This window comes from Anolis carolinensis, unplaced genomic scaffold (assembly GCF_035594765.1).
Source record: "Anolis carolinensis isolate JA03-04 unplaced genomic scaffold, rAnoCar3.1.pri scaffold_10, whole genome shotgun sequence".
NCBI lineage: Eukaryota > Metazoa > Chordata > Lepidosauria > Squamata > Dactyloidae > Anolis > Anolis carolinensis.
Window position 1 is genome coordinate 22,324,528 of NW_026943821.1, and position 23,850 is coordinate 22,348,377.

Sequence of the window (23,850 nt, forward strand, 5' to 3'; positions counted from 1 at the left end):
AATAATGTGTTCGACTTGTGATTTTGTGATACAAAATCCAGCATGTCTATCTTGTTTGCTGTGTCATACAATAAAATAATAATAATAATAATAATAATGTGTTTGACTTGTGATTTTGTGATACGAAATCCAGCATGTCTATCTTGTTTGCTGTGTCATACAATAAAATAATAATAATAACAATAATAATAATGTGTTTGACTTGTGATTTTGTGATACGAAATCCAGCATGTCTATCTTGTTTTCTGTGTCATAATAAAATAATAATAATAATAATAATAATAATAATGTGTTCGATGTGATTTTGTGATGCGAAATCCAGCATATCTGTCTTGTTTGCTGTGTCATAATAAAATAATAATAATAATAATGTGTTCGACTTGTGATTTTGTGATGCGAAATCCAGCATGTCTATCTTGTTTGCTGTGTCATAATAAAATAATAATAATAATAATGTGTTCGACTTGTGATTTTGTGATACGAAATCCAGCATATCTATCTTGTTTGCTGTGTCATAGTAAAATAATAATAATAATGTGTTCGACTATCTGTCCATTCCATAATAGTCCCATTGTTGTTGTCTTGCCATTTTATACCGCACTTTATTGTCCATTCAACTGTGAAATTTCCTTTCCCCATTTCGTAATACTCTGCACTTTACCTGGGATCTATGACTTATTCTCTTGTTTTTAATACTGTATCCTGCTTGTTGATTTTAATGATTGTTTTTATTAATGTTGATGTTTTTTTACTGGGATAATTGTTTTATTGCTTTGTTACTGATATTTGTTTGTTTTATCGGGCCAGGCCCCATGTAAGCCGCCCCGAGTCCCTTCGGGGAGATGGGGCGGGGTATAAAAATAAAGTTGTTATTATTATTATTATTATTATTATTATTATTATTATTCGACTTGTGATTTTCTGATACGAAATCCAGCATGTCTATCTTGTTTGCTGTGTCATAATAAAATAATAATAATAATAATAATGTGTTCGACTTGTGATTTTGTGATACGAAATCCAGCATATCTATCTTGTTTGCTGTGTCATTAAATAATAATAATAATAATAATAATAATGTGTTCGACTTGTGATTTTGTGATATGAAATCCAGCATGTCTATCTTGTTTGCTGTGTCATAATAATAATAATAATAATAATAATGTGTTCGACTTGTGATTTTGTGATACGAAATCCAGCATATCTATCTTGTTTGCTGTGTCATTAAATAATAATAATAATAATAGTGTGTTCGACTTGTGATTTTGTGATACGAAATCCAGCATGTCTATCTTGTTTGCTGTGTCATACAATAAAATAATAATAATTATTATTATTACTGGGAAGAAGCCTTAAGCCAAGGCCATTGCACCTGGCACCTGAATGGACGCCTCAGCCCAAAAGGGGCGGGGCTTAGGGCTGTATTGACAGCTGCGGAGGAAAGGAGAGAAGCACGACGACGGGGGCGGGGGCGCGCACGCAGGCACGCACGCACAGCGCGCCCTGACGCACGGCGACGCAGCTGAGGGCCCTGAGGGGAACGGCTGAGGCGTTTGTGTCCCTTGCTCGCTTCCTTCGTGGCGGGGGCGCGCAAAGGCGGGTGTGCGTGCGAGCGAGCCTGAGGGAAGGGAGAACCCGGGGCTCCGTCGGTGGAGCCCGAGGAGGCAGAAGGGAGCAGAGCGCGAGGGGTCGCCCCTCACCCCGAAGCCAATATTCCCGAAATCAAGCGCTACGCGGCGGGGGCGGCGGGGCCCGGGGCGGCGGCGGCGGCGGGGGCCGGAGGAGGGCCCGGCGGAGACCGCAGCGAGGCCTCCAACGCCGCCAACGCCTCCGCCAACGCCGCCTCCGCCGCCATGGAGGCCCTGGGACCAGGTGAGCGCCAGGAGGGGCCTGCAGGTGAGGCGGAGCGGGCCCTCGCGCCCTCGTCGTGCGGGCAGCAGCCCAGTCGCCCTCCCTCTCCCTCAGAATAATAATCATAATAAAACTTTATTTATACCCCGCCACCATCTCCCCACGAGAGACCCCAAGCATGGGCCAACTTCGGCCCTCCCTCCAGGTGTTTTGGACTTCAACGCCCACAATTCCTGAATTGAACTACTTTTTCTGTCAAATTTGTTGTTAAACATGATGTTTTGCTGCTTAATGTGTAAAATCATAACCTAATTTGATGTTTAATAGGCTTTTCCATAATCCCTCCTTATTATCCAACATGGGCCCGTTTAGTTAGGATAAGTGAGACTCTACTGTATTATAAATATATATACATATATTATGTGTGTGTATGTATATATATAATGTCTGTATGTATCTATCTCTTCAAAAACAGATAATAAAGACCTCCCTCACTCTGACTCCCTTAATATGCATAAAACAGTATATGAGTATGGATGCAGATATGTATACACATTAATAAATACATGAAATACATAAGATATTCATATATGTGTGTATGCACAAATACTTCATACATATGCGTTTACAACCTATGATATGCACTTTGCTAATCTACTATTACAACCTCACTGTTTTTAAATTCTATGTTTTAAATTCTACCGGCTGTTAGGAATTGTGGGAGTTGAAGTCCAAAACACCTGGAGGGAGGGCCGAAGTTGGCCCATGCCTGATATTGACATGAATGCTATATATGTGTGTCTGTGTATGAGGGAACTTTTAATGTATATTGTACACACATAATAATAATAATAATAGTATTTCTTTCCCGCCACCATCTTCCCGTGAGAGACCCCAGGCATGGGCCAAGAATTGTGGGAGTTGAAGTCCAAAACACCTGGAGGGAGGGCCGAAGTTGGCCCATGCCTGATATAGACATGTATGCTATATATGTGTGTCTGTGTATGAGGAAAGTTTTAATGTATGTTGTACACGCACATAATAATAATAATAATAATAATAATACAGTAGAGTCTCACTTATCCAAGCTAAACGGGCCGGCAGAAGCTTGGATAAGCAAATATCTTGGATAATAAGGAGGCATTAAGGAAAAGCCTATTAAACATCAAATTAGGTTATGATTTTACAAATTAAGCACCAAAACACCATGTTTTATAAAAAATTTGACAGAAAAAGAAGTTCAATACGCAGTAATGCTATGTAGTAATTACTGTATTTACGAATTTAGCACCAAAATATCACTATGTTTTGAAAACATTGACTACAAAAATGCATTGGATAATCCAGAACGTTGGATAAGCGAGTGTTGGATAAGTGAGACTCTACTGTATGTGTGTCTGTGTATGAGGGAACTTTTAATGTATATTGTACACACACACAATAATAATAATAATAATAATAATAATAATAATAATAATAATAATAATAATAATAATAAATTTATTTGTATCCCGCCACCATATTCCCGCGAGAGACCCCAGGCATGGGCCAACTTTGGCCCTCCCTCCAGGTGTTTTGGACTTCAACTCCCACAATTCCTAACAGCCGGCTGTTAGGAATTGTGGGAGTTGAAGTCCAAAACACCTGGAGGGAGGGCCGAAGTTGGCCCATGCCTGATATTGACATTAATGCAATATAAGTGTGTCTGTGTATGAGGGAACTTTTAATGTATGTTGTACACACATAATAATAAGAAGTTTATTTGTATCCCGCCACCATCTCCCCCGAAGGGGACTCAGGGCGGCTCGCAGAAATATCAAATACAAAACAATAACAATATGCAATACATCAATAAACAATAACATGCACCAATTGTAATATTTGCACATTAACCAAAAAGAATAAAAACTCATAGAATTTAAAAACAGTGAGGTTGTACAGTAGAGTCCCACTTATCCAAGCCTCGCTTATCCAAGCCTCTGGATTATCCAAGCCATTTTTGTAGTCAATGTTTTCAATATATTGTGATATTTTGGTGCTAAATTTGTAAATATAGTAATTACAACATAACATTACTGCGTATTGAACTACTTTTTCTGTCAAATTTGTTGTTAAACATGATGTTTTGGTGCTTAATTTGTAAAATCATAACCTAATTTGATGTTTAATAGGCTTTTCCTCCTTATTATCCAACATATTCGCTTATCCAAGCTTCTGCCAGCCTCTTGTACCTTTGCTTTGTTCCTTTGAGTACCTTTGCTTCGTTCCAGAGGGGCATTTCTTTGCTTATTTAGCTCAGCCTCACCCTCAGTCCTTATACCAGGGCTCAGTAAGGAGCTGTAGACAATCAGAGACCTTGTTTGTTTGCCCCTGTATGATAAGCCTATGTATGCAAATCCAGGGCACATGACATTTTGAGGCATCTTGAGTTTTGCAATGTGTGGTGCAAAGATGCTCTTGCAGATTGGCTGGGAATGCACCCTGGTGTGAAATCAATTGTTGTTGCATACCTTCATGTTATCTCTGGCCTATGCTGCCATGCTTAATTTTTAGGAGGGATGTTCAAGTTGGACTGTGTCTTTGGGAGGGTGAGCAAGAATCTTGGGATGAAGAGCCTAAAGCCTGTCAGACGTCAGTATGTTAATAGTATGCATTTCCCAGTGGGCCTGAGACATGAAAATATGAAGCCTTGAGCCACTTGCCTAAATGCGGTGTTCCAAATTAATGTTTGCTTAATAATTAGGAAAACTGTTTTTTTTAAGTTGGCACCAAAATTTTTGCCCCCTGCCCCTGAATTGATTTACAGACCTGTGGACTATTTTTCACATGTCCTATATTCAATAGCTGGCGGTTTTAGGCATTGGTTAATACTTAAATATTGCCAAAATGGGCTTGGCTGGACCAAAATTCTTATTTGTCTAGTGGTTTAAATCCTGGACCAGAAGCTTGCCATCTTTAGCTGGTTCTTGCATATAACTGCAAAATCTTTCAGTTGCTAAACTTAACTGTTCTCCAAGATGCATCTGAAATGTGTGAAGGCTAAATGCTGTTACTTGCTGTTGCTAGATGAGTCACTTGTGTTTCCTATCTTCCATTTTTATCCTACTTTTCAAGGCATGATGGACCCACAGTGCATAAAAATAAAACATGTCTATGTTTTAGAATGATCCATGCAGTGAGGGAATGAGAACCTAACCACCTTGAGTGCTCTTCATGGTCGCAATTAGCTTTCTAGCATATTTTAAAGTTTTAAAGTGACTAAAATAGAGGTGAAATATAACATTCTTCAATAGTCCTGTCACTGATACAATGATGTAGGAAGAAATTAAGCCAAACCAATCTGTTGTAAGACCCTTGATTCTACAGGTGGGAATGCAGACTGAGATGTCATATAATTACTGAAATCACATTGATGATGTTCCTTATTGTGTTTGTACTTTGCAAGTGAATATTAGGTGGAATTGTCAGGTTTGTGAAGTTGTGGCAAACCTTATCACTAGAACAAATGATTTCAAATGTTACTTTTCTCACATGAGATATAGCCTAAAATGAATTGGAATTGATGGGTAGAGTGCATCCAGTTGTAAGTAAGGTCTCTCCCCTCTTGCTCTGCTTCCCTAGGGCCGCCCACCAGCCTCTTCCAACCACCCCGCCGTCCTGGACTGGGAACAGTGGGGAAACCGATCCGTCTCTTAGCCAATCATTTCCAAGTCCAGATCCCTAAAATTGATGTTTATCATTATGATGTGGATATCAAACCAGAAAAGCGTCCCCGGAGGGTGAACAGGTAAGGACTGTTCGACAACCACATGCCTTTTATCCTCAGTAACTGAACTGCTATAAGTTGCAATGCTAAATGGACTGTTTTGTTAAAGAGAGCTATAATATACTTGAACTTTTGGACATATCATTGAGCACCAAACTCCTCTACAATGACAATCTGATACTGTTTACACACTTGTTCTTGTAATAAGATTGTGTTTCTTTGTAACTGTTCTTTGGCTCTACCACCTGTTTATGTTGTATACAAATGTAAACTAGATTTAAAAATGTATCACTAGCTCAAGTGTTACTAACTTTGTTGTGTCTTTATTAGCCTCTTCTTAACTTGCAACTCTTTTCAGGGAGGTAGTGGATACAATGGTGAGACATTTCAAGATGCAGATATTTGGGGATCGGCAGCCTGGCTATGATGGCAAAAGGAACATGTACACTGCACATCCTCTGCCAATTGGCAGGGACAGGGTGAGTGCCTTCATAAATGACCCTCAGAAGATGCTGTGCTCAAATCAGTGGCCCAGTGCCTGCTTCTTAAGGATATCATGCTTAGACTGGCCATTGACATTACGGGAACATGGAGTGTCAAAACATTGGGTAATTTTAGAGTTTAAAGCAATGGAGTCTAAATGGACTATTCTGCAGGAGCTTTAAATGATATTGAAGCTGGCATTCGCAGACATTGTCAGGAGGTAAGAACTCATTAGCATGTGTGTTGTTCTTTAAAGAGGGCACTTCACTTGCTTGAGTTGTACCATTTTTATGCTAATTGGAGCCTGTGAGTGCCATCTGAAGGCCATTAAATCTCTACTTAAACGTAGTCTATAGTGTTTATATCAAGTAATGATGTACTGTTTTGCATGTAAGTTAGTCTTAGACAGCTTAGTAGCTGGAGCGTTGGACTAGGGACTGTGGAAGACCAAGACTTCAATTCCCACATTGGGTGATCCTAGACAAATCACACCCCCTCAACTTCCTTTCAGTAACTGTTGGGGAAAAAAATCTGTGTAAATTGTTCCATAACAGCAGGATGGTATCTGTAGTCCTTGTGACCTTCTGGGGTCAGGGATTCTGTGGCTTTTTCCATGAATGTGGTGTTCCCATAAATGTTTTTCAGATGTCAATCATAGAAAGGGAAGGGATTAGTCTTGTTGCCTGTGCTAGTTTGTTGCACCTTAAAAGTGAATTGTGTTTTATTGACAAATAAGGCAGTGCTAAATAAAACCGGTTAGTCTTTAGGACTCTTTAAACATACAACAAAAAAGCACACCAGATGTCTGCTTATACAGTGCTGACCTCTGCCCTGTATCTTTATTCTTTTAATGTAATTTTCCTTCAGAAGTATCTGCTTGTAGCCAAAATTGCCAAAATTGATAGATTGTGGGAATTTCAGCCTTAATTAGGATGACCTATTGGAGTTGGAGAAACTTTTCTCATCATCAGTTGCTTGCCTAACCTTCATCGTCGCCATTTCAGGTGGATATGGAGGTCACGCTCCCAGGTGAAGGGAAGGACCAGACCTTTAAGGTGTCAGTTCAGTGGGTGTCTGTGGTCAGTCTCCAACTGCTCTTGGAAGCTCTGGCTGGGCATCTGAATGAGGTCCCAGAAGACTCTGTACAGGCTCTAGATGTCATTACACGGCACCTTCCCTCTATGAGGTGAGCTCCTCTCATATACTCTTAAACAAGCTTTTGATTGTTTATGTGTATCAAGATTTTACACTGTATAGGAATACACAGTAAGCAGGCCAAATATTTACACTTTTCAGCAGACTAGAGATATGTGCTTATCATATGTATGCAAATTGCAAATTCATACCCTTATGTAGGGGGAATGGTAGCACCCACTCAAAATAGCAGTATCAGTGGGTGTGCAGAAATACAGCTTTTTAAAAAGGAAGGTAAGGGAAATAAGACTGTATGTGCTTGGTAAGAACAACATGCTGCCTGGCTCAAGGTGTGTGTGACAGGAGAAATGAAAAAAGGAGATAGTATATTATGAAAGGGATATATGATTGCTTGTGGAAACACTAATATATGCAATGTAATTGTACATCCCACTTTTTAATAATTATTCTGATGTTCTAGTACATTCACCCATATGGTTTCTTTGTGAGAAAACTCAATAACAACAACAACAACAATAATGGTTTGGCTGTTCCCTGTTCTTCTCAGGTACACCCCAGTGGGCCGTTCCTTCTTCTCTCCCCCTGAAGGATATTATCATCCACTGGGAGGAGGTCGGGAGGTCTGGTTTGGATTCCATCAGTCAGTCAGACCTGCTATGTGGAACATGATGCTCAACATCGATGGTACGGAAAGCCTCTGTTGGCTTAAATGGCTGACAGTCGCCTCGGGTCCCACTCTGGGAGAAAGGCAGCATACAAAATAAACTGGTCTTGCCAGTCTTTTCTCAGCCTCTTTTCTTATTCCTGTTTCAGTATCGGCGACTGCGTTTTACCGAGCCCAGCCGATTATTGAGTTCATGTGCGAAGTCTTGGACATTCAGAACATCAATGAACAAACAAAGCCCCTTACGGATTCCCAGCGTGTTAAGTTTACCAAAGAAATTAGAGGTGAATCTTTGGAGCGAATGCAATCAACTTTATGTCAACTGAACTGTGATAATACAGAAAGCTTGATTTCTGAATTCTTTTTAAAGGAGTGCATCAATTGCCTTGACCATTATTACAGTTGAGGGAGGCATTTTTTCTAGATTTAGGTTTAGTCCTATTTACTGCAGACCCACTAAAATCATAGGGTTTCTGTTAATTATTGCTAATGCTCATTTATTTTATTAGATCCATATAGTATGTAATTAAATTTGGGTCTCGTTCACAATTGGTTTTTTTCCTCATCTTTTATATTGGAACCCATTTCTTGATTAGCAAAATTTATTGGCGCTAAAGCAAGCATCTTTTAGCTTGGGTTACTTCTGTAGAAAATCAAGTGATTTATCTCAATAGGTGTGCTATAATTTCAGTCTGGGATTTTGTGAAATTGTAATATATTCTGAGCTGTTGAGATGATGGACTAGATACAGTAGGAAAATAACTGAAGTGCAACCACGTGCATAAAGAACCTTTCTCCACTGTGTCATGCTGACCTCTACTTACCTCTGTCTTTGTGGTTTTTTCCTGCTGGATTTCCAGGTTTAAAAGTAGAGGTTACTCACTGTGGGCAGATGAAGAGAAAATACAGAGTTTGCAATGTCACGAGGCGACCAGCCAGCCATCAGACGTAAGTATTCCTGTTTAAAGAATGTATCTAGAATATCTCACAGTCTGCTTCTTTAATGATGGTGCTTTTATGCTGGCCATATATACATACAGTGACTGCAAAGTAAATTAGACAGAGCCATTGAGGCAGCTGCTCACTCCAAGGAGCACAATTGTTCATTACTTGGCTTTCTGAGGAATTCTTAGAGGTGAGACACTTGGATAAGCGACTTGGACTTCATTTCTTCATCTTCATCTGAGAGGGAGGAGGCTAGAGAAGAAGAAAATGATGCTTCCTCCTCTTTGCTTTGTGCTTCCTTTCCATAACTTTGTACTTTTGTACTTCTTTCTTTTTATTGTTCCTTGTGAATATGCATTTAGACATTATTTGTTATTTATAAAATGCAGCATGGAAGGGAAAGTAATCTTCAGGGAGATACTGTAATTGGATTTGGGTCCAAATGATTGGAGTATTCTTTTGAAGTCATTTCCATGACTGAATAATGTGAACATGTAGTTTAACTGAACACATTTTTCAAAAACTGAAGATCAACCTATCCTTGTACAAATAGCATTCAGAGCTGCCCCCATTAGGTACAGTTGACAGCACCTCACGCCAAAAGCTTAACTTACCATGGTATTAGTTAACAATGAACAGTAAAGCAACAAAGATCAACAGTTGAGAGAAACCACCCTTCATGATCAATTGGATTAACTGCCCGATACGAGTGAACAGAATGACTCATGATAACTGAGAAAGAGACAGAGATGCTTGAAGGGATGTGCGCCATTGTCTTATTTTGAACAGCCATCCTCCATCTGTTGCCAATTTGAGCACCTGGAGGATTGGCTGGCAAACAGGTTTGTATGGGAATAGTCAGGGGAATAGTGTGACTTGCACAGGCCCCCTTGTTGTGTGTGGTTTTCTAAAAAAAAAGAAAGAAAGAAAGAAAAATATCAGAAATGGAGAATCTCATCTCCAGAGACTTATTGGGTGTCATAATTCTTCATTTAGATGCTTCTACCACCTAGACGCACTTCATCTAGGCTCTGATTAACATTTTTTATAGAAATGAAATTCTGGACATTTCTGATCTCATAAGAAAGTGGGAGCTGTGGCCCGTGGGGGTGGAAGAGGAGACAAGTGTGGCTCCCTGGGCCAGTGATGCCCAAGTTGGTGTTGATAGTCCCTCATCTTTGTGATGGTCTTCTGTATCACTCCTTTTGGTGCCTGTGACCTATGGCTTTTGAATGACTAAATTGTCCATAAGCGTTTGTCATGCAGGATCACACAAGAGAACCCGCAATTTGAGTGTTGGACAAGGACTTTGGGAGGCCAGGGTTTGAATCCTTGCTCAGTCATGAAAATTCACTGAGCAATTCACATACACTCAGGCGAAGTCAGTGGCAAAGCCCCTTTGAACAAGTCTTGCCAAGAAAGCCCTGTGATAGCATCATCACAGGTTGGGGAAGAGATGAAAGGAATGCCAGAAACAAACCATACCAAACCAATTTCTTAAATATCTGCAGTGATCAACTGCTCTCATTGAATGTCTTGCTGCGTAAGGATTTGAACCAGGGTTCCTCCAGCCCAGCCCTATCTCTTACACAAGGCTGGCTCTCTAATCCAATACTTGTTTCCTCCCACAGGTTCCCTCTGCAGCTAGAAAATGGTCAGGCCATGGAGTGCACCGTTGCGCAATATTTTAAGCAGAAGTACAGCCTGCAGTTGAAATACCCTCACCTTCCATGCCTCCAAGTGGGACAGGAGCAGAAACATACATATTTGCCTCTAGAGGTAAAACACTGTGGCAGTTCTCCTTCTAACTTTCGACTATGTTGCTTTGTGACTTGTTTACAATGTTGTGCTTCTGATCCTAGGTGTGTAATATCGTAGCTGGACAGCGCTGTATCAAGAAGCTGACAGACAATCAGACATCCACGATGATCAAGGCCACAGCACGCTCTGCACCTGACAGGCAGGAAGAGATTAGTAGACTGGTGAGTAGCTCAGACTTGATCTTACAGAAATGGGAAGGGTCAAAGAGGACTGGCAAAAAGAAGCAGGGATCCCAAACACTTCCTTGTCTTCAAAGCAAAAGGACATTTTTCCTTCACTAGATTGTGGCCTGAAGCACACAACATAGGGCAACAGCACATTAACATAAACATAAACGCCAGTGGATAAAGTCCCGGGCTTGAGTCATGCTAGTACTAATAAAAAGATTGGTATGCCTGGGAGTCTGGTGGAGTCTTCTTCTCTGGAGGTTTTTAAGCAGAAACTGGATGGCCATCTATCAGGAGGGGTTGGATTATGTCTTTCTTCCTGGGAGAAGGCGGTTGGACTGGATGGGCCTTGTGATCTTTATGATTCTATGAGTTGCCATGTTGTTTCTCTCTCTGTGGCTAGGTCAAGAGTAACAGCATGGTCGGTGGGCCTGATCCATATCTGAAGGAGTTTGGGATCGTTGTCCATAATGAGATGACGGAGCTGACAGGCAGGGTGTTGCCTGCACCAATGTTGCAATATGGGGGCCGGGTAAGTGCTTATGCCTTTGTAGAAAAACAATAAACATTACAGAGATCAGGGATGAAATGCTTAACCTGCATAGCTGTGTTAGAGGCTTGCAGCTATTTTAAAATGATTTTTCTTCTGCCCAGTCAATTTTTAACTATGAATTTTAAATTGCGCTGCATATTTTAATATGTGTATTTTCCAAAAATATGTTATAATATGTGTATTTTACAGATATGTATTTTACTGAACTTTTGTATGATGTGTTTTAACTATGTAGTACTCTGCCTTGAGCCATGAGGAAAGGTGGGTAAGAAATAAAAATGATGGTGATTATTATTGTTATTATTATTAAAATAAAGATATACTAAATCTGTAGCTAAAATTCCACCAGTCACCAAAAGACTGCACAGCATTTCCACTTTGTTTTAAAGTGTTTCATAAAATACTTATTTGGAAGAACTGTGTTTCATTTCTGAATCTTCTTCAGAACAAGACTGTGGCTACACCAAATCAGGGTGTCTGGGATATGAGAGGAAAGCAGTTCTATGCTGGCATTGAAATTAAAGTTTGGGCCGTGGCCTGCTTTGCGCCTCAGAAACAATGCCGGGAAGACCTCTTGAAGTAAGTCGCTTTGGTCTCATGGTGTGTGGAGTACGTTTTGTTTTGCTTAGCATCACTTAATGGTATGCAATAGCCTTTTGTTTAGGAATCTGTATATGTGGATTAGTAGACTGGCTGAACAGGAAGGCACAAAAAGATGTATATGGAGAATGTCACTTCCAATGATGGCCATTGTGCCTCATCCCTGTGAATCCCATTGTGCTTAGCGCTGAAACGGAAAGGGATTTCAAACTGTTGGGTTTCCTGTGCCGTTGGCTTCAATGGCTCATTGTTTCTCTGCAGAAGCTTCACCGACCAGCTGCGCAAGATCTCCAAGGATGCAGGGATGCCCATCCAGGGCCAGCCGTGCTTCTGCAAATACGCCCAGGGGGCTGACAGTGTGGAGCCCATGTTCAAACACTTGAAATTGACTTATGTTGGGCTGCAGCTCATCGTAGTGATTCTCCCTGGAAAGACGCCTGTCTATGGTAAGAGAGAGCATTTGGCACAATCCCTGATGTGTTTTTGGGTGCTTGGCATCTCGTTTTCTCCTACAGTGTTGCTATGCAACCCAGCAGTCCCACTCGTTGCGGAGTCTTAACAAAAAGCCAAACTGAAGCAAAGCTATTTCTCCCCCCCCCCCCATCCTCCCATTACAGCCGAAGTCAAGCGTGTTGGGGACACCCTTCTCGGCATGGCCACCCAATGCGTCCAGGTGAAAAACGTCGTGAAAACCTCACCGCAGACTCTGTCCAACCTCTGCCTGAAGATCAACGCGAAGCTCGGCGGGATAAACAATGTGCTGGTACCACATCAAAGGTCAGACTAACGGCACTGCGAAGGACAAAGTTCTCATTCCCCAGCATCAGAGGGTTCAGGAAACACCACTTTAAATCATACTTTTGACTGTAACACATGTGGGAATTGTGCAGCTGACAGTTCACCCGCTTTCCCAAAAGTGTTGAATGCTTTGCCAGATTTATCAATGTATGCATTTCATAACCACACCAATCATAGAATAATAGAGTTGGAAGAGACCATATGGTCCATCCAGTCCAACCCCATGATGCTGTGCAGGAAAAGCACAATCAAAGCACCTCCAACAGTTGGCCATCCATCCATTGTTTAAAGGCCTCTCCTGGACCCCTTTCAGCTTAGAGTCAATATCTCTCTTAAATTGTGAGGCCCAGAATTGGACACAGGGTTAGGTCTGACCAAAGTAGAATAGAGGGCTACCATGGCTTCCCTTGATCTTCACTATACTCCTTCTGATGCAGCCCAAAATCCCATTGACTTTTTTAGATGCAGCATCATATTGCTTGCTCGTGTTCAACTTGTCCACAAAGACTCCAAGATACTTTTCACAGGTGCTGTTGTCGAGCCAGGAATCACCCATCCTGTATCTTTGTATTTCATTTTTTCTGTCAATAGGAATTGGTGATGGTGGTGCCTCTCTCTGGTTTCCCATTGCCTCTCCCTGTTCATTCTTTTTCACAGACCCTCCGTCTTCCAGCAGCCGGTGATCTTCCTAGGGGCAGACGTCACTCACCCGCCAGCCGGGGACGGGAAGAAGCCCTCCATCGCTGCTGTTGTGGGCAGCATGGATGGCCACCCCAGCCGCTACTGCGCCACGGTGCGGGTGCAAACGTCCCGCCAGGAGACCTCCCAGGAGCTGCTCTACAGCCAGGAAGTGATCCAGGACCTGACCAACATGGTGCGCGAGCTGCTGATCCAGTTCTATAAGTCCACGCGCTTCAAGCCCACGCGCATCATCTATTACAGGGGAGGGGTCTCCGAAGGCCAAATGAAACAGGTAAACCCCCAAATGACCCCCGGAGGCATGGAAGTATTTCCGCCACACCTTGGGGCACCTCTTAGTGGTTTACAGCCCAGGAGAAGGCTTCATGTTTATATATAAGATTGTTTTTAAATTTGTATGTTTATCAAAAAGAACAACGATAGATATACAGAACAACCAACTGGGAACTAATTGTTAAACTGTCTTATTTTCTTTCTGGGAAGAATTGATCCATTTCCGCTATTCTATAAACGTTTCCATCTTTGGTCTATGTGTAATGTTTTAACAATTTATTTATGTATTTATATGTTAGTATTTTATGATTTTCATGATTTGACGCACAATGTATATTGTGTTTTGTTTGTCTTATGTTAATATGGCATTGAATTATTGCCAAACTGGAAGCCGCTCTGAGTCCCCTTCGGGGTTGAGAAAGAGCAGGGTAAAATACAGTAAATAAATAAATATTCTTGTAGGCCTTCTCTCAAGGTCTGTATCTAATCCATTGTCTCAAAGAGACTAGGCAAGCGACTGAGGTCAAGCCCTCACCTTTTTCTAGGTCGCCTGGCCAGAGCTCATTGCCATCCGAAAGGCCTGCATCAGTTTAGAAGAAGACTATCGGCCTGGGATCACCTACATTGTTGTGCAGAAAAGGCACCACACACGGCTCTTCTGCGCTGACAAAACAGAAAGGGTATGTAAAGCTGAGGGGAGGGAAAGAACCACCCTGTTAAATTGGCCCACTCCCAGGGAAGGATTTTTACTAGAGATGGCCCCAGATAAATATGTTTGTGGGTTTTGTCTTTCCATCAGGTGGGGAAGAGTGGCAATGTCCCAGCAGGCACCACTGTGGACAGCACCATCACGCATCCCTCTGAATTCGACTTTTACCTCTGTAGCCATGCAGGAATTCAGGTAAAGGGCAGTTTTGGTTGCAGCATTGCTGAGGATGGCTTGATATTTGAGGGTTCGTTTCTTTACCTGAAAGTAAGAATAAGGGTAAATCATGCCACAAAATCCGAAAAAATCAGAACATGGGAAAAAAATAGAGAATTTTTCAATAAAGAATTGGTTATATGTTATATGAGCCATTAACCCTATTGAAAAATTTGATCTATAAATTATGATGAGAAAAAGAAGAAATAAAAGAGGACCTATTTGAAAATGGAGATGAGCATCAACTCCCAGAGTCAGTCACGACTGGACTTAACGTGAGGGGAAAACCTTTACCTTTTTACCTATTTGAAAATACATGAAAGCCATTTATTAGCTCCATGTGTAAAAGTATCCTAATTTTCTCCATTGCATATAATGGTTGTGGTATGTTTTTCTAATTGTTCATAATTTTTCTTGCTCGTTCGATAGTTTAAATTTGCCATTACAGGCAGTCCCCAAGTCACTAACAAGATAGGTTCTGTAGGTTTGTTCTTAAGTTGAATTTGTATGAAACAGGTACATTTTTAATTGTAAATCCAGCTATATATATTAGCTTTGGATAGCATAGGTTAGCACCCCTGTGGTGTTTGTTTTACTGTCAGTGCCTCTGTTCAAAAGATCTCACCTGCATGGCCGGCTTTCCTTCTCCCAGGGAACCAGCCGCCCTTCCCACTATCAAGTCCTGTGGGATGACAACTGTTTCACTGCAGATGAATTGCAGCTGCTGACCTACCAGCTCTGCCACACGTACGTCCGTTGCACACGCTCCGTCTCCATCCCAGCTCCCGCGTACTATGCCCGACTGGTAGCATTTCGGGCCCGGTACCATCTTGTGGACAAAGACCACGACAGGTGAGTCAGCTGGGATTCCTTTGAGGCATGCGCCTCCCTCTTGGGTGAATCCCAGCATTAGGGTCTGTAGGGTCTCAGGGATGTCTCTTCTCTGTTGGCCACCCTTAGCTGGCCTTGTGAGGCACATGAAACAGCTAAATGATCCATTTGAAATCGGTCTCGGAGGTTAAATTCTCCATTTTTACTCTTCCCCCAGCCTGGATTTGTATGGTAAGGAATCTGGGTGTTGGTTATTATGGTTTCTCTGTTTCTTGGCTTGAAAAACAACACTTGCAGTAGCCAACCTGTTTGACCATTTGTCACTTGGCACACTCAGTCCATAGTGCTGTATTAAATAATTAAGACTCCATCCCTTTTGAAATTGGTCATAAGATTGTGTTGACAGTGTGGTGCAGTGTGGGGCCGCCTTGCAAACTCTGTCTCTGTTTCCTTTCAGTGCCGAAGGGAGCCATGTCTCGGGGCAGAGCAATGGCCGCGACCCACAGGCGCTGGCCAAGGCAGTGCAGATTCACCACGACACCCAGCACACCATGTATTTCGCCTGATGGGGACCCTGTGGAGGCAAGGTAACTGGGATGCGGCCTCCGCCAACTGACTGACCGACTGACCGGCCGGCCGGCTCTTGGGGCCCGGTTGGATCCCCGGTGGCCCAGCAGCAGCAGCAGCAGCTTGGACAATTGCACTGAACCGACGGCGCTGGCGGCCCCTTGGGAAGCAGATGCAATTGAGCCATTTTTATTTTGTGATTTTCAGCAAACGGAAATTTCATAGACAGTCTTTGCATCGGACTGAATTTTTACCTCAAAAGCGCAAGAGGCTGATTCTTCTGGAAAGGAGAATTTTTAAAGGACCGGGCACGTTGTTTTAAAAAAAAGTTTTTATTGGAATATTTTGCTAATCTGTTTTAAGTTACCTCTTTGTTCCTCTTAAGCTCATCGAGACGCCAGATTCTTCCTCATCCCTGCTTCGTGAAGCCTCTGGATGCGGCAAAACATCGTGTTCCCCTCTTCTTCTTTTGCGGGGGCCATACATATATATATATATATATATATATATATATATATATATATATATACACATAGACTTTAACCACACAGAACTTTTACTGTAAATGCCTTTTAAGAAAGCATTAACTTTCAGAGGTATCGCTTGGGGAGGGGGGGGGGGGTGTTCTGTTTTGTTTCCGCTTGGTCCAGTTTTACTATCTCTTTTTGTAAATCTCTCTGCAGTCAGTCAGTCACGGGCTGCAAAGCAATTGCACTATAACGGCGCATTCAACTCGGTGGTTCTAGTTCTGTGAATGTGTGACGTAAGCGGTCAGCGAGGGCCTTTGGCAGATCTAACACAAAAATCCATATATATATATGAGTTACAACTGCCACTGGATGGCTCTGAATGCCGAGCCTCTTTTCCCTCTTTTAAAACATGTGACAGAGTCCTAAACTATTAGTTCTAGGTATTTTTCAGACATGACAAAAGTGCCCATTTTATGCTGCTGTGTTTGATGACGTCATTTTTAATACTCTTTTTCATAGAAGGTTTTAACTTTGGCAATAACTTCTTTTTTTTTAAAATATATACCCTGGCTGTAACTTTTCTAGTCAAATATCCTTTACGCGAGTTACAGCCGGCCTTCTTGTGTAGATTGACTCAAAGGAAAAGAAACTGGTTCTAAACGAGAAAAGAAGATCGGCCGAGGCTCCCTTCATGCTTTTTACGGATGATTATTTTTAACCGTTTTGTATCCGCTATTGGTCTGTCCAGCCCCCTTTTTTTATAAAGCTTGCGTTCCGAATAGGAGAAAGGCTCGGTTGCCAATATGTACAGCTGTGTATAGTGTTGACGGTAGCAATCAAAAAGACTTTTGAACCAGCATTTTGAAAAAACTGTTTGTTTCTCTGAGAAATTTAGGTCGCCCGCATGTACCGACAGCACTCAGTAGCATGTGTGAAGTGTACAAAAATGTAATGTCTCCTTTCTGCTTCTATAAATTGGGGGCTCTTTCCTTTCCACTGAGGTGTGCAATGCAAAAGAAAGGCTGAGTCCGGAGGGAAGACGAGGGCCGTGTTGTGCAAATGAATGTTGGCACATGATGCATGGAAACGGGATACCACGGCACCACTGAGAGAGAAAGACGTGGGCTTTTGCCAACGCTTGACTCTCAACTTGTGCACCTTCCGACTGGAGACCTCAAGGCCAGCAATAGGTTCTGCTTCATTAGTATTTAGTTCTAACTGTTTCTCCCTCAGGCTTTTGAGGCAAAGCTTGGAGGCAACTATTGTTATTATTACTACTACTTGGGACGTTTCAGCTTCCAAACACTGTTGTTTTGGCTGCACCAGGGTGCACTGGTGTAAGCTGCTTCTTCCAAATTTCATTGGAGATAGGCAAACTGATTCTTCTTTCTTTATAAAACAGGAGGGAAGCAGTATAGCCAGGCTTAGAGACTAAGTGTATTTAACTCTTATCTTCCCCTCCCCCTTAAGATACCTCACCTGGGTAACAAATATCAAGAGAAAGAGAGAATGACCGCTGCTTTTGTTCGTCTGTTGCTTTCCTTTATTTCAGATTTCCTCATCCTTTTAAAATAATACTTGTTCAGGGAGAAAACAACGGCAAGACTTCACGAAACTCCTGCTGCCCCAAACCCAAGGAGACCTGAGGCACCTTGAAGAGGGTTGAAAGCCCCTGTTTTAGTATGTAGCGGTTTTAATTTTTTTTTTTTTTTACTTTATTGCACTAGGAAAGGAGATGGCTTGAGAGACGCGGGGTGGGATGTGCAGAGAATGGGAGTCAATGCATATTGCTCTGTCCATCAGTAGATGATGGCATCCAAGTAGCATCGATAGCGGAGAAACGTGCCCCCGTTTCCTAATTTAGACTTGATTCTTCCAAATATCAGTGGAACAATATGACAAAGCATAATATATATGAATTACATGCTTTTACTTGGCTACTTTTGTTGAAGAAAAGCAGAAGTTGCTCCCAGATTTGAATCTTGGTCCAGGAAAAAGAGAGCTTTGGCCTCTTCCCATTTTGCCCCTTTCCTCAAAACGCCACTGAAATTTGCCACTGAAGGTGGTATTTGCAGCAAACCTATATTCACCCCCTTCCTTCCCAGTTTGGCTGCATTTGCAATAATGATGATGATTATGATTATGATGATAACTGGCTTTGGCCCCACACTCTGCAGATAGGAACCTTAACAAAGCCCTGAAATGGCTTTTCTGACCTATTTGGTAAAACAAAGCCAAGGAGAAATGACACGGATCAACTTTTGCCTTTTTTATCAGAGGAAAACATAATCCTTACATGTATGTATATATATTTTTCCCCTTCTGTCTCATGAGCCACAGCTAACTTTCAAAGTCTTCTTTATTTGTGATGAAAAAAGAAAATATGGCTGCAGTATATTCTTTTCGATGCAGTTTATGGTTTTCCTCCCCACTTCTAACCCCTCAAAATATGTTTATGGAAAGAAACTTCTTTGCCAACTTTTTGCACTTTCTTGGGATTTCTTTCATGGCTTCCCCCCCCCCCCCTTTATTTGCCCTTGTCGGACATTGTCTGCTGTGCAAAAATCAGAATAATAATAATGTTTGGTCGCTGGAGAGCGATGATGATGTCTTTGGGGCAACCTTTCCAAAGCCGAGGGTCGATGGTAGGAGAGGGCAGCTTTTTGGTGACCGGAGCAGCAGAGGAAATGGCCTCCGGAACCCATATTGATAGGATCCGGCCCTAGCTGTCATGTATCGGAGGTTTGGCCCCAGAGATCAACTGGCGCATGTGTCAATCAATGGGAAGATGTGCATTCGGTAGCTGTAGGTTTAAGAGTGTGTTTGGGTTTTTTTCTTTGGATGCTTTCCCCTCCCCTTTCATTAGCTGCATGTTGTGGAAGGTTTTAGAAAGTAGCCACTGTGGGTCCTTGAGATACCGGGCAAGTGGGAGCAATGGGCGGCTCTCCATCAGCCAAGGCTTTGCCAACCATTAAATCCCCCCAAAGAGAAGGCCTTTTAAGCCTGGCTCCCAAAGAGGGATCCAAGGGAGGTGAAAGTCAGCCTTCCTGGGCCTCTCCTCCGATCGACATCACAAGCCTCCCTCCGACAGACGGATGGAGACCTGGCCCAAGTCCCAGTGAGAGGCGAAGGACCCCCAAAGTCCCCCCAAAAGAGAGACCCCCTTCCCCTTTTGCTCCATTGCCGCCCGGCTTTCATTTTCGGAAAGCGGGGCTCAGAGGGCATTTGTATCAAGACTTAATTCCAACTGCGAGGGTTTCCCCCCTTAAAGCAGTCTGAGCAAGAAGAAGAAGAAAAAGGATCATCTGTGAATATCACTCCAGAATTTTCTTTCTACCTTGCTATATGGACACTTTTTTGGTGATATTTCTATGTCTAGAGCCGGAAAACTTGTATGTAAAACTTGTTTGCGTTTGTTCATTTTTTGACTTCGGATGTACTATTTTATTATTATTATTTTTGCTCTCTATATTGTTAGACTTGTAATGTTTTAAAAACTGTATTTTATGAAAATGGGACTTGGATGTATGTCTATAGCAATACGAGGTACTTTTTCTGTTAAGGAAATGAAACCCCTTTTTTGGGGAAAGGGGTCTAGCAGCCCCTCCGACATGAAATGCTGGCTGTGTATTAACTGCAGTGTATTTTGATTTCTTGTTTTCTTTTTTTTTTTTAGCCTGCAGGGATTTTGTGTTTATGTGTCCAAAAAATAAAGGCCTTTCTGTGCCAAATGTTCTTTTCTTTCTTGGTGTATAATAATAAAAAGCAACCTAGCCTGCCATTGAGTTTCTTTGCATACAAGAGGAGTATCTTTCCCTTCAAGTATTCTGGGTCCCCATCAGTCCCCATCAGTCAACTTTTAATATAAAGACATTAATAACACAATTCTAGTAACACAAGACTTCCTGGAAATACTGTATATACTCGAGTATAAGCCTAGTTTTTCAGCCCTTTTTTAAGACTGAAAAAGCCCCCCTCGGCTTATACTCGGGTGAGGGTCCTGGTTGGCTTATATTTGGGTCAGCTTATACTTGAGAATATATGGTACATTTATTATTTTTCTCGATTATTATTGGTATTATTACATTTATTATTTTTCTCTATTATTGTTGCTACTATTACATTTATTTTACTCTATTTTTTATTATTAATAATACATTTATTATTTCACTCTGATATTATTATTACATTTATTATTTTACTCTATTATTATTAATACATTTATTATTTCACTCTGATATTATTATTATTGCATTTATTATTTTCCTGTATTTATCATTACATGTATTATTTTCCTGTATTATTATTATTATTATTATTATTATTATTATTATTATTATTATTACATGTATTATTTTTCTGTATTATTATTAAAAGGATACATAAGCACATTTACATTGAAGAAGATGAGAATAATGATTTGATCAGAGTTGGACAGTCTTCCAAATTGTCCCGTGACAAATAAATGGATTATTGATATGTAAATATTCAAAAACATTTAACCTACCGATGCCTCAATGAATGTAATTTTATTGGTATCTGTTTTTATTTCTGAAATTTACCACCCTCGGCTTATACTTGAGTCAATGTTTTTCCAGTTTTTTGTGGTAAAATTAGGTGCCTCGGCTTATATTTGGGTCAGCTTATACTCGAGTATATACGGTAAGCTGTTTGTAAATGTAAAGGTAGTAACATGTAAAGGCAGCACAAGGAACTTGCAACAAATCTAAAATAACCTTCGAAAGGACTACTGGCACTTTCTTTTTGCTTTCTCCTTTGATTTAATAAAGGATTATAAATTAATGCACTGAACAGCACAATACTATGCAGGCCTATTCAGAATACAATTCTATTTAATTCAATGGGATTTATACATTTATGAATGCTGGAAAAGTGGGGAATGCCACGAAAGACTTTGGCCACTAGATGGCACTGTTTTGCTACCAAAAAATCCCATTAAATTTGACTTGTGCTGAATTTCTATCTATCTTCATAGGTCATTCATCTCCAAGGTGGACTGATGGGCACCTTTCATAAATATGTTAGATTAATCTTCTCACTGCTGTTTTTTCTTTTTCTTTTGTTCTCCCTTTCTCTTTCCTTCTTTTTCGGGCAACGGCACACCTAAGGCCCCATCTATACTGCCATATAATCCAGTTTCTGTATCCAATTATCTACTTTGAACTGGATTATATATTAGTGTAGAGTCACATAATTCAGATTATTTGATTCAGAAACGGGATTATATGGCAGTGCAGATCTAGCCATACACACTTTTGGATAAAGGAGAGATTCCCATCCACTTTGTATGCACCTGCACAGTAGAATTAATGCAGTTTGACTGCCATGGCTCAATACAGTGCAAGCATGGGATTTATAGTTTGGCAAGACACCAATCCTCTTGGGCAGCGAAGGCTAAATACTTTGCAAAGTTACAAGTTACAGGATTTCATAGCATTGAGCCATGGCAATTGAAGTGGTGCCAAACTAGTATTTATTTACAGTATTTATATTCCGCCCTTCTCACCCCGAAGGGGACTCAGGGCGGATCACATTGTGCACATATAAGGCAAACATTCAATGCCATATAACACAGAACAGAGACAGACGCAGAGGCAATTTAAACCTCCTCCAGCTTCCTGAGGATATGCTTGATTCCGGCCACAGGGGGAGCAGCTGCTTCATCATCCACTGCGACAGCAACTTCCTCATTCCAACAGCGGCTGGATGATTTTTATGGTGTCGTAAATTAGCCTTCCCATATATAAGTGGTACCTAAATTTCCTACTTAATAGATGCAACTATCTTTCGGGGACTATTTTTTTATTTTAATTGTTGGGTGCTCACCCCAACACAGGCTGGCCTCAAACTCATGACCTCTTGGTCAAAGTGATTTATTGCAGCTGGCTGCTAACCAGCCTGCACCACAACCCGGCCCCAAACTACATTCATTCTACAGTGTAGATGCACCCCAGGACTTCAGCAATGCAGAACGTCAACATCTATATGTTACAGGAGCCCTCTTGGCACAGCAGGTTAAACCACTTGCTGACTGAAAGATCGGCAGTTCAAATCCGGGGAGCCGAGTAAGCTCCCGCTGTTAGCCCCAGCTTCTGCCAACCGAGCAGTTCAAAAACATGCAAATGTGAGTAGATCAATAGGTACTGCTCCAGTGCGACGATAACAGCGTTCCATGGAGTCATGCTGGCCACATGACCTTGGAGGTGTCTATGGACAACGCCTGCTCTTCAACTTAGAAATGGAGATGAGCACCAACCCCCAGACTTAAATGTCTAGAGGAAACCTTTACCTTTTTATGTGTTAACTGGGAAAAAAAAGTATTTTGAAACCAGAACCCTTAGGCATGTGTTGGCTAAACGTATTCTCAACCCATTCCTCCAGTTCCATGTTCACAGGGCAGCCCTGAATTGACAGCAAAGTCTCTTCGAAACCAATGTTTCAGACATAATGGAGGCCTTTTTCCTTTATGGAAAGTGTCCAGGGATTAAGGCCGGGTTTTGAACATCCAAAGCTAACATTCCTTCCAACTGTTGTCTCTCTTTCTCTCTCTCTTAACTGTTAATTGCCTGGAAACTAAAGCCAGGTCAAGCATTCGGAGATGGAATTCAGAAACAAAAACATTCAAAAACAGCACTTACAGGGGAAGGTGGAAAAACATTAAGGGAAATATTCCGTTTTAATGTCAAGTTTTACCTTTCCCTATGCCAGATATCTTCAGATCATGGAGTAGTATGAGTTTGTAGTTCCCACAATGTCTTATTTTTTATTGTTGACAGGCATTAAAAAAGAAAGAAACACTGAGCAGGAGAGATGTCCCTCCCGAGAAGCTATCCATCAACACAACCGCAGACTTTGCTGGTACGTTTTGTCACAAAGAGAAATGGCAGAGCTGAGTTCATCAGGGCAAAGAATTCTTTGTGCACATTCTGCAAATATCATGTATTTTTTTAGCCTATTCCCACCCAAGGTGTTTCCACACCAGGCGATGAGCACGGATTGGCCCCATTTGGGCTTGTTATTCTAACTCAGTTTTCAGGGACAGCTACACTGTCCAATAAATGCACTTTGACGCCACTTGAACTGACATAGGTCAGTGTCATGGGCTCATGTAGTTTTGCAAGGTCTTTAGCCTTCTCTGACTACTAACCCCAGGATTATGTAGATTTGAGCCATGGCTGTTGAGGCGGTGTTAAACTGCATTAACTCTACAATGTAGATGCAACGAGTGACCCAGGAGAGCTGAGTTCAAATTCTTACATTGGGT

General features: G+C 41.5%; 1 protein-coding gene across 2 annotated transcripts; it reads left to right on the forward strand.

Annotated features, from left to right (window-relative positions):
- The first annotated feature begins 1,498 nt into the window (after positions 1 to 1,498).
- LOC100554595 (protein argonaute-4) lies at positions 1,499 to 20,346 on the forward strand. 2 transcript variants are annotated; one of them, XM_062962192.1, is made up of 18 exons: positions 1,499 to 1,896; positions 5,473 to 5,638; positions 5,976 to 6,096; positions 7,105 to 7,286; positions 7,803 to 7,939; positions 8,069 to 8,203; positions 8,780 to 8,867; positions 10,496 to 10,643; positions 10,727 to 10,846; positions 11,256 to 11,384; positions 11,851 to 11,984; positions 12,267 to 12,451; positions 12,623 to 12,782; positions 13,461 to 13,776; positions 14,321 to 14,455; positions 14,575 to 14,676; positions 15,350 to 15,549; positions 15,986 to 20,346. In XM_062962192.1, the coding sequence occupies exons 1-18, from the start codon at positions 1,854 to 1,856 to the stop codon at positions 16,092 to 16,094; spliced, it is 2,610 nt and encodes an 869-aa protein (XP_062818262.1). In that variant the 5' UTR covers positions 1,499 to 1,853; the 3' UTR covers positions 16,095 to 20,346. The 2 variants fall into 2 exon arrangements, with proteins under 2 accessions (XP_062818262.1, XP_062818263.1); XM_062962193.1 differs by having other exon boundaries at positions 1,499 to 1,872.
- The last annotated feature ends 3,504 nt before the right edge of the window (positions 20,347 to 23,850 follow it).